Here is a 16,148-nt window from a genome sequence, read left to right as displayed (position 1 = left end):
GTGTGGATCCAGCATCATGGGTCATGGACTGAAGTGGTCCCGATGGTCCTGACGTCCTACTGTCCAACTTTGGTGGAGGTAAGAGCTTGCCTTCCCTTGCAAAACAGCACCCCTGTGCAATGCGTGTTTTGCAGTTGCCAAGGCCTGTTGGCATCCTTCCATGAAGTTCTTCATGTACCTTACAGCTCCGGCCCCCAGCACTCTATCCTGTGACGCACAGCTTTCTGAGTGGTTCTCCGGCAGCATGGTATCCCTTGTTGTAATGCTGCGTGGGCCTCCTTTTGCACCTTATTTGTCCTCATGCTGTGGGACTCCTGTGCATGCTGCCTGATCATCTGATGGCTCTCTGAGTTGCTGAGAGCCCTCACTGCCTCCCCCTACTGGGTAGAGTCCACCAAGTCCCTTCTGGTCCTGGGCAGCGCCATTTTCTGCTAACCGCAAGCTTTGCGTGTGTCAGGGCTTGTTGGTGGAATCCAGCAACGCAAACCAGACTGTAATCATCCATCCAGCGTGAGACATCATCTGCACCAACCAGGAACCCGCATCTGTCTTCTTGGGTGCAGTACTGACTGTTGTTCTTCACCATTGGTTCTTCTTTTTTGCACCTTCATCCGGGTTAGCAGGGGCTCCAATTCTCCCTGGACTCTTCAGTGTTTCTTGGACTTGGTCCCCTTCCTCCACAGGTCTTCAGGTCCAGGAATCCGTCATTGGTGTCTTGTAGTCTCTTCTGGTTCTAGCAATTTCTTCTTTCTCGTGTTGTTGTGTGTTCTCTGGAAGTTACTGTGATTTACTCCTGCTTTCCTGGGCTCTGGGGTGTGTTCTATTACTTACCTTTGGTGTTTTCTAATACTCCTAGCGCCTCTCTACACACTACACTTGCCTAGGTGGGAAACCAACATTCACATTTCACTTTCTTAGTATATGGTTTGTGTTCCCCCAGGCCCATTTCTAACTATTGTGATTTTCACTATTTGTATTGTTTTCTAACTGTTTTTGCAGCTATTTCTGCATACTAGTGTATATAATTTGTGTATTCCTTACCTCCTAAGGGAGTATAGTCTATATGGTATTTGTGGCATTTGTTTCACCGAAATAAAGTACCTTTCTTTTTGTAACACTGAGTATTTTCTTTCATTTGTGTGAGTACTGTGTGACTACAGTGGAATTGCAAGAGCTTTGCATGTCTCCTAGTTAGGCCTTGGCTGCTCATCTACACTACCCCTAGAGAGTCTGGCTTTTAGACACTGTCTACATTTCACTAATAAGGAATAACTGGACCTGTTATAAGGTGTAAGTACCTTAGGTACCCACTGCAAATCAGGCCAGCCTCCTACAGTCATTCCATCAAAGTGATCCCATGGCACTCATGCCGGCTACTACAGGCTGCGAAGGCTCTTATACGCAGGGCTGTGGTGTGTACCACCTCCGTCAGCTCAGTGTACATGCACATGAGTCATTGTCTTGATTGTCATGGTCTTTATAGATTGACTGGGATGAAGAAGACTGGGGATTACGTAATGAAGCTTCTTTAGGGCCGACCTAACAGTTATTCAAAATTACAGTACTATCTGCAAAGTGCCTCATGCCCTGAGAATGCAGAGGGCATTGATAAGTAGGAAGCACAAGGTCACTCAATGACTTTCCAGTGTGGGTTGCAAGAAGTAGCAGCTTTTCTTCTGCCTGCCTCCCCATAGCCAGCAGCACTACAGTCCCAGTGCTACTCATCAATTCTGACTTTTTTCTATCACATCCTAAAACAAGACCGCCTATGCGAGAAGTCCGAGAGGAGGCCAACATGCAGCACAATCCTAATCTCCTCCTCTTCTCACTGAAGGCGTCCCAAACCCACTCCTGCTCATTCATCTGCCTGTCGGATCCTAGAGATGAAAGTGACAAAGCACTTAGTATTAAGAGAGCTAAGCTCCCACTTACAGGACCTGCGTTTTGCTAACCTGGTAGGATTGTCAGCATTTCATCTTTTCAAGATAGGCGAAAGGAGTACAACTGAAAACTGCCCCAGATGGGTGACCCCGTCCCCCCCCGGGCCTCATGACCACCGCTCCACCACAACAAACAATACCACTTCCAGCAAGTGGCCGCAGTTTATTAGCAGTTGACCATAGTTCACAAGATCGGTCATATATCATGATGACAATAATAAATCATATGCACACAATCATGAAATGGCATCAGTCATAAATTATTTTGTCAATTCTCAAATTGTTGATCCCCATTCTTAAGCCGGGGGGTCATCACTGTAAATCATCTTTGACAGCACTCTCCAGCTCCGTTCCAGTCCATGCTGTGGAAGCGAAAGCCCTCTGGGTTTACACTCATGTTGCGGCTAGGCTTCCCTTGCTATCGATGTGTGACATTTGCGGCCCTCTCTTGCTGTGCCCGGGCTACAAGTGCCATGTCCACTCTATGGCTACTCCCTTTTGTGACTCTTCCATTGCCCCTCAGTGCTCCTGTCATGAGGCATTCCAAGGACACCGCTCTGGCACTTCTTCCCATCCAGCAGCCTACCAGCCGCCCTGCCGTGGTATTGATGCCGGTTATTGGTGCTGCTTCTTCTAAATACCCCAAATCCCCAACTGTTTCAGCTGTGGTGCCTGCTTCCAGGTAGTTGTGGTTGGGTGGGACAACGTTTGCGCTCAGCAGTTGACCTCTACCCTAACTGGCCTCAATTTTTGCCCTAGCAGGAGGACAGACCTTATCCTCTGCATTGGTCAGTTCAAACAATTCCGACCAATGTAACAAGTGGATTTTTCCTGGCTTGGGCTGCGGCTGTGCATCAGCCAGGGTGTTCTCTGTGCCCCTCGGGGCACATTAGCCACGGTCCTCTTATGGTCCGGCTTTGCCTTCCCAGCGCACTCCTCGTTGGGTATCAATCACACTATTCTAGTGGCCTTAGGTGAGGTGTTTGTAGCAGTCCTTAATCTGTGAAAAAAATAATTGAAAAACTGGCTGCCAGCGCTAATGAATACCAGGACTGCATAATCTTGATTCCAGTTCATACCTCTTTTATTTAACCACCAACCATTCTCTGTATATTTGCTTCGCTCTTGCAGGTTCTTATTTATCCCTGCATTCTCTGTCACTGTTTTCCCGTCTTTCACTTCCTTCCTCTTTTCCCCTTTTGTGTTGTTTCTCTGTCGCTCTGGATCAAAATCTCTTTAGGAAAAAGATGTATTGGACCCCAAAAATGACAGTGGTGGGCCCACACCTGCAACCACCCGCTCAAATGAAGCACTGGTTGTAGTGTGCACTATGTTCATAGTTGTTATTGTCTATGCACTGTGAGAATAATCTCATAAAGAAACTGTGTATTCTATAATAGTCCAAGGTTACTATTGACTGAATAAAGATAGGGGAACTAGGGTGGAGAACAGGGCTAGCAAACGTCACAGGGCCGTTCAAGTGAATACCTAATGATCACACAGTTCATACGGAGCGTTAAAGTCACCCAATCACTGCCCATATTTGAATCTCCTCTATATGCATTCTTTCTCTTTCTGATGCCTCCTTACAACACTGATATCCCTTGCAAATGTCTGATCATAATGCCTACACAACCTCCTTTTTTTCTCGTTTTGCTCATCATTAGTCACTCCACTATGGAGGGGTGGCGGCTGGAGGAAGTGGTTCATGACCAGAAGCAGTCATGGGCTATGTGTGCGGACAGGAGCAAGGAGCTTTAAAAGTGGGCTGGCACCTGGTGGCCGGCACTTTAGCAGAAAAATCACTTTTTGGTCTGGCAACATGTCAGTCTTCTGTGCCATAAATAACCAAGAGTGCAGTGCCCACTTGTCATGTGCCTTCTCAAATCAGTGATTCAGGTTTGCCTTGCAGAGAAAGTTCACTTGATGGTGAAGCATGTTGCAGGAGTCAAGGACACAGTAGCTGATGCCCTGCCTCTTTACAAGTTGACAATTTTCAGAATTCCACTTCCAAAAACAGAAAAGGAGATGGTGTCCCTGTGAGCCTATGAAAGCTTGGTGCACCATGTCCTGGAACTGATAACAGCAGCACTGGTTCCTGAAACAAAGCGAGCATGTGAAGTGGCACAGCAGACATATCAGGCCTCCATGCCAGAATGTGGAAAGGAATGAGTCTTTTAAACAGCCAGCGTATGTCTTTTTTGGGTATCCATGGGAGGCGGGACAGTCAGGAGCTGCAGTGAGGAGACAGCTGGCAGCAATTGCCCACTTTGCTGGTCTATGAAGTGAGTGTGGCAGAACCCACTAAGGACTTTAGAGTGAAAAAGGCCCATAAGGGGTGGGAGCATCTAGTGCCCACCATTTGGGACAGAAGAAAACCGACCAATTTAGCCACATTATACAAGCTTTTAGTTGTCTTACACAGCAACTGTTTCGCCCCTTTGAAGTTATGCTTTTCAGCTTGGCGTATTCCCTGACTTTCTTCAGAATATATAGCTAGGTCATAGGCAGACACACAAGCAGGGATTAAGGGAGAGGACGAGGTACGTAGTCTGCATTCACTGAGCTTGTTAGTCAGGAGATCCAAAGCTGATGCTGGGGTCAAGGGTATATTGATACTTACTAAGGGAGGCATCAGTCACTTATGGCTGTCCAGGTTCTCTGGCAAGAATGACCTGACAGTCACACTACCAGAGGGACACCACAATTTCCTGGTGCATGCAAAAAGGACCCTCAAGGCTTGGGCACAGTTCACATGGGTCTACCAGAAGGCCCTGGGAGTACCCATTGAAGGTTTAATTCACATTCATTTAAGATTGGTGCAACTACAGCTATGGCAGGTATGAAAATGTCACCAGAGGGGATTAGGTTATTGGAAGATGGAAACACAGTTGCCTTGAACTCTATTACCGACCTTCTTTGGCATAGGATCAGAGTGGTTAGGACCCTCTTGCCCACTCCACATCCCCTACTTCTTCTTTGAAGGGAATTGATTGATAGGTTCCATTTGTTTGTTTTGCTATAGGGAAAATTTTGAAGGAGTGTTAGTTTGGCGATTCAGTAGTCGACAGGACAGCAGAGTAATTTCAAGACAGCATCTGGGAGATGAGGCCTCAAATGGAGCACCACTGATTGGGTGTGACTGACCTTACGTTATGATGTGTGGCAGTACTGCTGAGTGAGGCTCTTGAGGTTCGCTGGCTTCCAAGCCAGATATTGTTCTTGTGTATGGCAGGGGGAATAAAATTATCCCAATGGGGAAGCGTGGAGACTGTAATGGGCTCATACCCATGTTTGCCAAACTGAGAAATGAGCTCCGAGGCACCGTGTAATTGTGGTCTGAGGTCAACCCTTGTGCATGATGGCCCAGTGAGACTATTAACAAGTCCGTGAAAAAGCTAAACCAGGTGCAGAAGGCTATTCTGAAACTGGCAACCCTAGACACCACCAGGCACAGACTACTAGACCTGGGTAATTTTAGATCTTTGATGAAGAAGGCATTCACTCGTCAGAGGCTGGACTAGAGGTTTACCTACAAATAAGCTTTGGGGAGGCTGATGAAAAAAGGAAAATCCTGGTGAGGAAGGGCTGTTTCGCAAGTAACATCTCTGAGCTGTGGCCCATTGTAGCCGAATGACGGTCCCTGACTCATGAGGGCACTAGATTGCCGAGTTGGACCCCTTGCTTCTGGAGAAGCCTTTCAGTAGTGAGGCTAGTTGGAAGAAGGACTGATCTGCTGGTGGTCCTACAATTCTAGTCTATATTGGAGATTTTGTGGGGTGTGTCTAAGATTCACAGCTTGCCCTGGCCGGGACCAATGAGCTATGCGGTCTCTGGAGGTGTAGGGATGTTTGATGTATAACTTTGTCATGAAGCCTTTCTGGACTATGCTGCCTCCAAAGGGGGATGTAATAGGATATTTGCAACTTTATTTTCAAGTTTGCTCTGTATTGCGCTATATTTTGCATTGTGCAATGGTAATGGTCTCAGTGGTTGTTATACCACCTCGTTTGATGTGAAGTAAATCTACTACATCCTAACCCAAGAAGTGGAGTCCATTGCCGCAGTGGGGGACGAGGTCAATGAACAGTTGTGAGGATAGACCCCATCACCATTGCACAAGTGAGCGCACTATGACCATTTTTACCACATAACCTTCTCCTGCCACAACTTGTAATACTATCTCAGACAGGACAGCAGCAGTCCTGTACCACAGTCCTACCTCCAGAGCCACCTCTTGCCTTACCAACCCTGATCTCTCTCCTACACACCGCTGTCACTTATAAGAGACAATAACAAGTGTTCTAGTGTATATTATGATCAATCCTATAGGTCCTTCCACATACTTTGCAAGGCCTAATGGCAAATTACATTTCCAGAAAACGAATTAGCATTTTGCTCTTCTTTTTCAGAATGAGTGGAAGTGCAGATTCAAATGTAGGTCACCAGGCTAAACGTCCTAGTCGCATAAAAAGCATTAAAACGATGTTAAACTAGAATGAAAAACCAACCGAGATAAAGGTGAGCTGTGAATCTCAAAGATAAGAAAATATGAGAAACTTATCAAGGCTCTGGTAAGAAGATATATCCTCTGGCAAGAGCTATCGCTTGTGCATAGAGTATCTCTCGCTACTAAGAAATTACTTCACTTTGATGGAATGTGTATGTTACAAAGAGGATTATACATGGATCTTTTTTAAAATATATATATATATTCATTTGTGAGAACCTATTCAAATATCCACAATAATACTACAACATTATTTCGCTAATTAAATTTAGTATCGAGTCACATGACAAGAGAGAAGGAAAGATTATGGGGGAGAAGATCAAGGTAAAATCAAAGTAAAAAAATAATACATATAAATATTGAAATTTATCACTGGTGTAACTATTTTAACTGTCTCGTGAGTCAAGTTTAACTCATACAATTTAGATTTGTCCTTTAGTTTATCAGGATTATTTTAGTCCCACTCATCAATGCTTTGCAATCCACATTCTTAACCCCTGGCTAATCTCACTAAAAAAGGAAATAGGTTTGGTGCTGACAAATTCATGCTTAGGCATGCACAATTGCAGTTTGCATGCATTGCCACACTAAGGCTGACCTCCTGGCCTGTATATTGAAGGATGTGGACCTGAGACAAAGGACGGTGAATATCCTTTCCATAAGGTGGTTCCCTTCAGGCTTTGCTGGACATTTCCTGGGTCCATGTGGGTAAATCACCGCTACCAGTCAGCGGTCACAGACCTGGCCCTGCCTCTTTTTTGTACCATAAGCCAAAAAAGAAACATTTAACACACGCTGAGAGGTGAATATTTGTTATCTGCGGTTGCAACACAAGGCTCACTGGCCTGAGAGAAAAATGGTGTGATGGTGTTTTTCTCTACCAGGAAGTTCCCCCAAGAAAGCGGGCACTGCTACCGCTATTAAGAAACAATCACCCCGCCGAGGAAGGGTAGTTGGCAGGAGAGTTGAAGAAGAAAGAGCAGAAAATATAAGAAAGTAATGCCGAAATAGATACTACCAGTCTATGGATGTATCCTATCCTGTGATACCTGAAAGGAGGGGTATATGTATAATATCATGTTATAACATGCACATGATTTTACTGCGCACCTCTGCATACGGATCAACCACAGCAGGAACAAGGACAACAGATAAAGTCAACTGACTGAACAGCTGTAAGCAGATTAGACTGGGGCATGACACAAGTTGAGTCCAATATAACTGTGTATGTGAATGTGCGTGAGTACGTGAGTATTTGAAAGAATATTTAGTTTATTTAGTAATCTTTGCAGTTGCCATCCTCCTGTTGGCTCCAATTCACAGACATGTGCACAAGTATATGCAAATTACACATGAAAGTGGCTTGACCTATGAGTTCAAATGTACTATTGTAATTCACAAAACATGAATTTAACCTTGTAAAAGGATATAGACATCCTTAATATTACACCATTAAGACGTAATGGTATGCGTTGGTATATCATCTCCCAGAATTTGGAAGTGGCCAATCCAGGGAGAGGATGCCCTGGAAAGTTTGGGAACATCCACAAATGTATGGCTTTGTGAATATTCCAAAACATCTTAATAACCCATTCTCAACATGGAAACACTCAGAGATCCACTCTTCTGAAGGGCAGGAGTAAGCCACTCTGCATGGTAGAACGGTCAAGGAACACTTTACAAAACCAAGGGTAGCCCCACATGATAGATTAGTTTCTCATTGAAAACAGAAAGATGCAATTGCTCTTATGCAATGACATTTCTGCATACACAATTTTACTCTGTGTGCAGCTCTGCATGCAGGACTGCCTTCGTATGTAGATAACTTTGAATTCACATAACATTTCTGGGAGCTCTCTTGAAAACCTTCGTGTATTTGAAAAATCTGCACATAAGCAAGTGGATAAACACACAGCTGCAAATGTAAGTAAGTTTTTTCAGAATCTGGCCCACTCTGCATAACCATGGTACATAATGAGTTTGATTTTCTAAAAATGTGATTTTGTGCATAGTATGCTTAGATAATGCAGATTGAGCAGGAGTTTGAGAAATGCAAAGCTGTTTTATTAACTTACGTTAAATTATTTCAGTGTCCACACTATCAAGTCAACGTCTCTTAACTACATACTGACTGGCTGTTTGGGAAGATTTGCTGACTATGCTTGAGAGAGAAGACAAATCACTAAAACTAAACAAGTTAGAGCTCACCTGATTGGCTTTTGCTTCATCTGTATCCAGGTCCAGCAATTAGACAGGAGATGGAACATAGTCCACTGGCCGGGACCACATAAGGTTGAGTCTGTTCTGTTTTTAAATCTGAAATGTCAGGAAAAAGGCATGTTTATTGAAAAATGCATTAACAAGGTGGAAATTGCAGATGAACATGTATTTACACTGGTATTTACGCCTGTGTATAGAACCAAGTGCAAAATGGATAGTATTACACAAGTCATGGGCCCGGTTCACAAACCTATTTTCGCACCTAAGTATAACACAGGCACGTGATTAGTAGCAATGGAGAGCATTCCTCGGTCACTGAATCAGAAATGGTAGGGTCCCTCCGTACAGATGCATTTAGTCAAGCTTGAAGTTAATTCAGTACAATTACATTTTAAATGTGAATCAATATGTAGGGGAAGGGGGTGGGTTCCAGAGTGAAACATCTGAAAGAGATGAACTCCTATAACCTTAAGAGATCGTGGGTATTCTCAAACCTTTTGCAAGTAGTTTCCCCCTACAAAACAGATGGAGACTTACGGCCCGATTTACAGTTTGGTGGATGGCATACTCCATCACAGATGTGACAGATATACCATCCGCTGTATTACAAGTTCCATTGAATGTAGTGAACTTTTAATATCGCAGATGGGATTTCCACCATGTTTATGAAGGAGTATCCCATCTGCCAAACTCTAAATTAGACCCTTAGTCCCGTCAATGCCTGTAAATCTGCTTTGAAAGAAGATAACAGAAGGGAACACCCACAAAGTTGGTGGGGATGTAGAAGAAGTAGTTTCTCTAGGAAGCAAAATATTTCCCCCCTGTAGCAGCAAAAAAGACAAAAGAGGTCAAATGCACCTATGAGTTACATTTTCTCATGCAGCAGTGTAGACTTGTTACTTTTCTAAATGCCTAAATGCTTAGGCACGTGAGTAGTCCTAGGATTGCCTACATAGCTGGAGTTTCCCAAGTCCACTCATGGAATTCTTTGTGAGTCGCAAGATTTCTGAAATTTGTTCCACCAAATGTAGGGACAACCCTGAAAGAGCAAGTTGCAGGCAGGATATTTGAGAATCAGGCCCTATGATACTAAGAGACTCATTTGCTTTCAACATTGCTTTATATGAGTTGATCAATTTCAAGCATTCTAAGCAAGTGATACCTGATATGTGAGTGTGGTCAGAGGAAATATACTGTGTAATATTAAGTCAAATGTATACAGGATCATTCTCTCACACACTTTTTTCATCCAGCTGAAATTGCTCTAAAGCAAACAACAGGCGTCCTGGATGCAAAGGATCATATTGGGATTTTGACACAGAGCAGAGCAGCAGTTCACCTTGTTGATCTGCCCTGCATCGAAGGGAAAGGGCATTCCTGTCCCTTCCCCCTGCACTGGCACCGTTTCAGCAGCCTAGCACCAATGCAGGCACTTTGCACCAACAATCTTTGGAGGCTTTTTCCGCCTTCTACGTGTGCTGCGGAATGCAGAACGCATAGAAAGAAGAACAAGCATTTGCAATGCAATAGGTCTCGCGTTTGCTCGAGTTAGAGCTATTAGCGTTGTAAATTCCTAACAAGACTTTTCTTGCCACTTAAATTGAAAATGAAAAGTAAAACAGTTGACATAAGCCAGCCGATTAAAAGTGCCATGGCCACCATAAGTATGAGCGCGAAGGAGATACACAAAAAGAAAAAGAAGTTTGCTTGCAGTCAAACATATCGGACACCATGCAATCATCCATGTAACAGGGGCAGTCTGCAAGGCAGTAACAAAACCGCCCCAAGGAGGGACAAAAGTAAAGCATTTAGCAATGATAACAAAGGATTTTTGAATGGCAAGCCCACGAACGAGTGAAAGTGATGGGCGTGCGGTGGGCGTGGTTAAAAGCCCACAATTCTTACAAAAGGTCAAAGCGCTTGCACTCAACCTAAAAAATAAGGAGAAATATAGATATTTATCCTTCTTCTGCCACCCTTGTGGAGGCGTAAGGGCTTGGCGCATCGCAGGTTTACATGGTCTTGTAAATCTAGAGATGCGTCAAAATCCATAGGTGATGCATGGGAATACCCACCGAAACACCCATCGGACGCCTCACCAACGCAGAGTAAGGCAATGCAGCAAGTTGGGCTGCCTTCCTTTACTCTATATCTGTAAGGCCATTCAGAGCCACGCAAAGTGGCTTTGCGTGGTCTCAAAGATATGATTTAAAGGTTTGCACTGCTGCTGTGTGACAAAAAGTGATGCAACGGTGGTGTAAAGAGCTCATAAATATTCCCTAAAGAGAGTTGTAAAACTCTAGATGCGCAGTGTAAGATGGTGTTTTGCAGAGGTGTAGGATAGATTAACGGATTCGCAAAATACGCAGGGCAACAAGCACAATTTGGGATTTTCAGATGTTAAGCAGGTAAGTGTGATTGGTTACCGTACACTACAAACACTTGCATGGTATGGTAGCTTTAGGAGTGCAAAATTCTCCGGTAACTAATATTCTGCTTGCAACCGGTTAGGCCATTATTGAAGTTTATAAAATGTATTTTTATTGCCTTTTTGTGTTTATGGATTTTCGTTTAGGGAATGGCTTTTCGTACAACACCTTCCCTATAAAAATGTGGAAAATTGTGTGCTTGCCCAGACTTCCATTATCAAGACCATTGAGGTTTAAGTTTGAAATGACAAATAAATGTAGGAAATACATCATGTGTCTGCGAAGACCAGAAGAGATCCAACTGTGTAGTTCCTCACCTCATTTGTGTTTCAATTCCCACACCTCTGACACACCATGTCACATCAACTCACCAATGTCGAACATATACGACTGTAGAAATTGTGCAAACTGCACTTTAACGTTACTGTATTTGTGAATATCTGAAAGGGATTAAATGCAAAAGTCATGTTTTTTCCGTGTGTTGATCTTCACTTTATGCACAGAAATAGGTTTGTGAATCCAGTCCTGTATCTAGAGCCGTATGATGGCACATATTATGTTCATCCTCTCGCGTCTGCCCATTACTATTGTAAACTGGGAAGAACAGAACGGGTAAATATTTAGCTCCTGGGTACAGCAAGAAGCAATTCAATCACCGATACATGAGCAGTTATTTTAGCAATGTACATTTTTCAGTGAGCTGCAGTGACATCAAGTTTAAAAAATAGCTTCTACTAATTTCCTAAACACTTTTCAGAATTTATTTTCACACAAAGTAAGAACTCCGGTAGAGACCACCTGAGCTCCTTTTCTGGACTAAAAATGTGGATTTCCCCAGCTAGCTTTCAGGAGGTTGAGGAGGGGAGATGGCGTTTTTTTTCAGTCGTTCTTTGTGCCTCGGTTCACAATACATCTTTATACATCTTGAACGGTGTTTTTGTTCAATTGTTTACATTGTTTCTTTGACAAACAATAAGAGCAGAAATGTTAAATAAGAGGTCACGGTGTTCTTGAGAACATCAAGTGCAGTAATCTTTACTTACATATTGTGAACAAAAGCAGCAACAACAGTCATACAAAAAAGTGTGGCTTGTACTATAGTGGGATAAACTTGGTGCAAATCAGTGTGAGAAAAATCGGTCCTCCTAACCATCTCTGATTTTGTTCAGTTTGTCTGCATTTTAACCTAGGTGGGAGTGGCGCACTGCACCCAGGCCGTTTCATGTCTGATGTCGCTTTTGCTAGTGTTGTTCACTGCATGTGTCTACCTTCTGATAGCAATTATTGCTATAAAACTTTGATATATTTTTATTGATTCCCATTTTGTCTTTTTTTCTGGAAAGGGGTATGAGTACATCAGCAACACTTAGCATGTTTTTAAGCGCTTCTCCCGTAATCTTCTTTCTTTTCTCTTTCCTCAACGTTTGCCAAGCACACCCGCATCTTGATCCTTCCGCTTTGTTATTAACAATTTTGTGACTCTATCTCCCTTGGCCTCTCCATAGATGTCATTTTAATGGCGTATTGTACCAGTTTCTGTGCTGACAACAATACATGTCAAAAATACAATTTAATGTTTTTTGACTGATGGTTTTCACTACAGTTGCTGTATTACATAAGTGCCATGGAAATGCAACATGCGTTGTCTGTTTTTGATCACTCGGGCACTTTGCATTACAGAAGGAGCTGCAGGTTACTGCATTGCTCCTTCTATGATACAGATCACATGGGTGCACGTTTTGTGTCACACAGTTTTAAGAGGGGTGTTCCTTATTTAATAGGGGATATGGCCACAAGCCAGCTTTGCTTCTGTACACATTCCAATTACAGACCTAGACACAGGAGAAACAAGCTGTTGAGAGATGTTCAAACTGCAGGCCTCATGGAAAGTGGCACACACTTAGTACACCATTAAGGGCACCCTTTTAGAGGGAAACAGAGGTTCTACACACTTAACTGCCAATGTAGTTTTTTGCATGGTTACCAGTGGTGCATGAAACCAAAAGCATGCATAAATGGTTGTGTTGCAAAGGTCCTTTACATGAAAATAGCCAGTGATGGCTGGTAATTTGAGGAACGGGTAGGCGGGCCAAACACACATACTCACACTATCCCATCTACATGCACACCCACTCATACCCATCCATTCACAAACACACACATACACTCACCATTCGCAAGCACATGCACACACCCATTCACAGCACACACGGACGAATGCACATACATTCATACATGCACACATGCATGTACTAAACGTTAAAAAAAACTTACTGGGCTGCAGCGGTTATCTTGGATGGCAAGAGGTAAGCCTCAGTTGTTTGGAGGGTTGGGACTACCATCTCCCCTCTTTGGCTGATCTTCATAATGGGCATCCAAGGAGAGGAAGTGGCAGTCCCTTATTTGCCACAGAGTGGTTTGGGGTTAGTGAGACTGCTGACTCCACCATATTCTGTGACGAGGCATCACTGATGGACAGTCAGCCCAGGGCACTTCCTGGCTTAAAACTGAAGTGCCCAGGTCCAAGTCTTTCTGTGACGTGCTCCCCTTGTCATTAGGGGGAGGACCTCCAAGCACTTTGCCAGGCTGAGGAAGTCATGCCTACAGGGCTGTGAAATTTTCAGTCTGGCAAAAGTTCAGCTTAGACAACCAGGCAGCTATGCACCTGTGCATTTAGTGCATGTACAACTTCTTGGTGCCTTACCTGTACAAGAATAGTGTGTGTCAGGCTGGCCTTTGCTCAGCCTGAGAGACACTTTTCATTTTGCAAAAAGTTTGGGGGCGGGGTCCCTCTACCCCTAAGGATGGGCTGCTACTGCAAATAGCACTATACATATCTAGTGTTAGTCTTGGCATCCTTACGTGGTCTCCCCTAACCTTTTGCCTCTTCTTCCCAGGTTGTTGATGTGTGCTGGACACTGTTTTTGCTGTTTTTGATACTCTGGGCACTCTACCACTGCTAACCAGTGCTAAAGTGCAAATGCTCCTATGTAAAATGTATGCTTAAATTGGCTTATCCATGATTGGCATGTGTGATTTACTAGTAAGTCCCTAGTAAAGTGTATTAGAGGTTCCCAGGGCCTGTAAATCAAATGCTACTAGTGGGCCTGTGGCACTGGAGTGTCTGTGTGTGCAGTTTTAAACTGCCAATTCAACTTAGCAAGTGTACCCACTTGCAGGGTCTAAACCTTCCCTTTTAATACATGTAAGGCACGCCTAAGGTAAGCCCTAGGTAGCCCCATGGGCAGGGTGCAGTGTATGGTAAAGGTGGGACATGTACTTATGTGTGTTACATGTCCTAGCAGTGAAATACTGCTTCATTCAGTCTTCACTGTTGCAAGGTCTATCTCTCTCATAGGTTAACAAGGGGGCTGCCTTTAAATATTATTAAGGTGCAGATTCCCTTTGAAAGCAGATAGAAATTTGGAGTTTAGGGTTCCTGAACTCACAATTTAAAAATACATATTTTCGTGAAGTTGGTTTTTAGATTGTTAGTTTAAAAATGCCACTTTTAGGAAGTAGGCATTTTCTTGCTTAAATCATTCTGTGACTCTGCCTGTTTGTGGACTGTCTGTATGAGTCGGTTTGACAGTTGGGCTGTTTGCACCTCTCCTCTAGACAGTGACCCAAAGGGAGCTGAGGTGTAGCCTGCATATCCTGATGAGCCATCTGTGTTAGAGTGGAGGGAGGAGTAGTCACTTACACCTAAATGGGCTGTGCCTGCTCTCTCACAATGCAGTCTCCAACCCCCGTGTGTGTGTCTGGGGCCTGGCCTAGACAATACAGGATCTTGTGAACAGCAGAGACTTTCCATTGAAGTATGCCTACTTCAAATGCAAAAAGGGGTATGGGTATTGGACCCAAAACACCTGAAAATAAGATCTCTTCTGGATTCAAGAGGAACCTCTGCCAAGGAGAAGAGCTGAAGAGCTGAGGAGAAGTGCGGTCCCTGTCTGTGACTGTACATTGTTGTGCTATTCTGCAGTTGCTGCTTCTGCCTGTAAAAGTGGACAAAGACTGGACTTTGTTGTGCATTCCTGCTTGTGAAGAATCTCCAAGGGCTTGAACTGAGCTTGCCTCCGGTTTTGAAGTCTCAGGGCCATCAAAGACTTCCTTTGCCAGCACCTGGACACTTTGCTGAGACTCCTGTCCTGCCAAGTGGTGCCCTATCCAGTCCCTGGGCCCTTGAAAGGTGAAGTTGGCAGACAAGAGCTGAAAATCCACGCACAGTACACCATGTGGGGAAATTTTCAGCGCACCATCTGCAACACGGCTGATAAATGACCGCCACTGGCTTCGCGGCTGAAATTGATGCTCCACCTGCATTGTGGCTGGAGAAACGATGCACAACACCCGCTTGCGGATGCTGATAACCACACAAACCCCCGCAGCTCAGCTTTCTAACACCGTGCAACTGGATTTTCCACGCATCGTCCCTGGGCATCAAAGTCAACCCGACTGCCCAGATCCGAGGCACCCCGTCCGGAAATCGACGCATCGCTCACTTGCGAGGGGAAAAAAATTACGCATCGCTGACCCGACTGGAGAAGAAACGACGCACGGCCTCCCTTGCAAGGAAGGAATCGATGCATCTCTGCCTTTTCCAATGCACGCTCACCTGTGCAGCTTTATTTTTTACGCTAACCAAGTACTTTGTGCAAAATCATTGTTTCCATTGCGTTTTATGGAGTAAGACTCTTATTCTTTTTCACTTGTGTATGTTGGATTTTTGTCATTTTGGTCTTGTTTGATTTAGATAAATATTACCTATTTTTCTAAAGTGGTGTGGTGTCCAATTTATAGTGTTTTCAACATATTACTGTGTGTGTTGGTACAAATACTTTATACATTGCTTCTGAAGTTAAGCCTGCCTGCTTGTGCCAAGCTACCAAGGGGGTGAGCGGGAGTTAGGTGAGGGTGATCCTCCTTTACCCTGACTAGAGTGAGGGTCCTTGCTTGGACAGGGGGTAACCTGACTGCCAACCAAAGACCCCATTTCTAAGATTGGTGATCAGCACTGAGGATTGCACTTGACATACCATGATTAAG

At 44.1% G+C, this 16,148-nt stretch overlaps 1 protein-coding gene across 2 annotated transcripts in view; it reads right to left on the bottom strand.

Moving 5' to 3' along the window:
* Positions 1–16,148, bottom strand: part of ARL13A (ARF like GTPase 13A) — a 253,452-nt gene that overhangs the window by 166,485 nt on the left and 70,819 nt on the right. For both annotated transcript variants that reach the window (XM_069213306.1, XM_069213316.1), the window contains exon 2: positions 8,659–8,766. In XM_069213306.1, coding sequence (XP_069069407.1) covers positions 8,659–8,766 — 108 coding nt within the window. The remainder of the gene's footprint in view (positions 1–8,658; positions 8,767–16,148) is intronic.

This window comes from Pleurodeles waltl, chromosome 2_1 (genome assembly GCF_031143425.1).
Source record: "Pleurodeles waltl isolate 20211129_DDA chromosome 2_1, aPleWal1.hap1.20221129, whole genome shotgun sequence".
Lineage (NCBI taxonomy): Eukaryota > Metazoa > Chordata > Amphibia > Caudata > Salamandridae > Pleurodeles > Pleurodeles waltl.
This window is presented reverse-complemented; position numbering and strand designations above follow the sequence as displayed.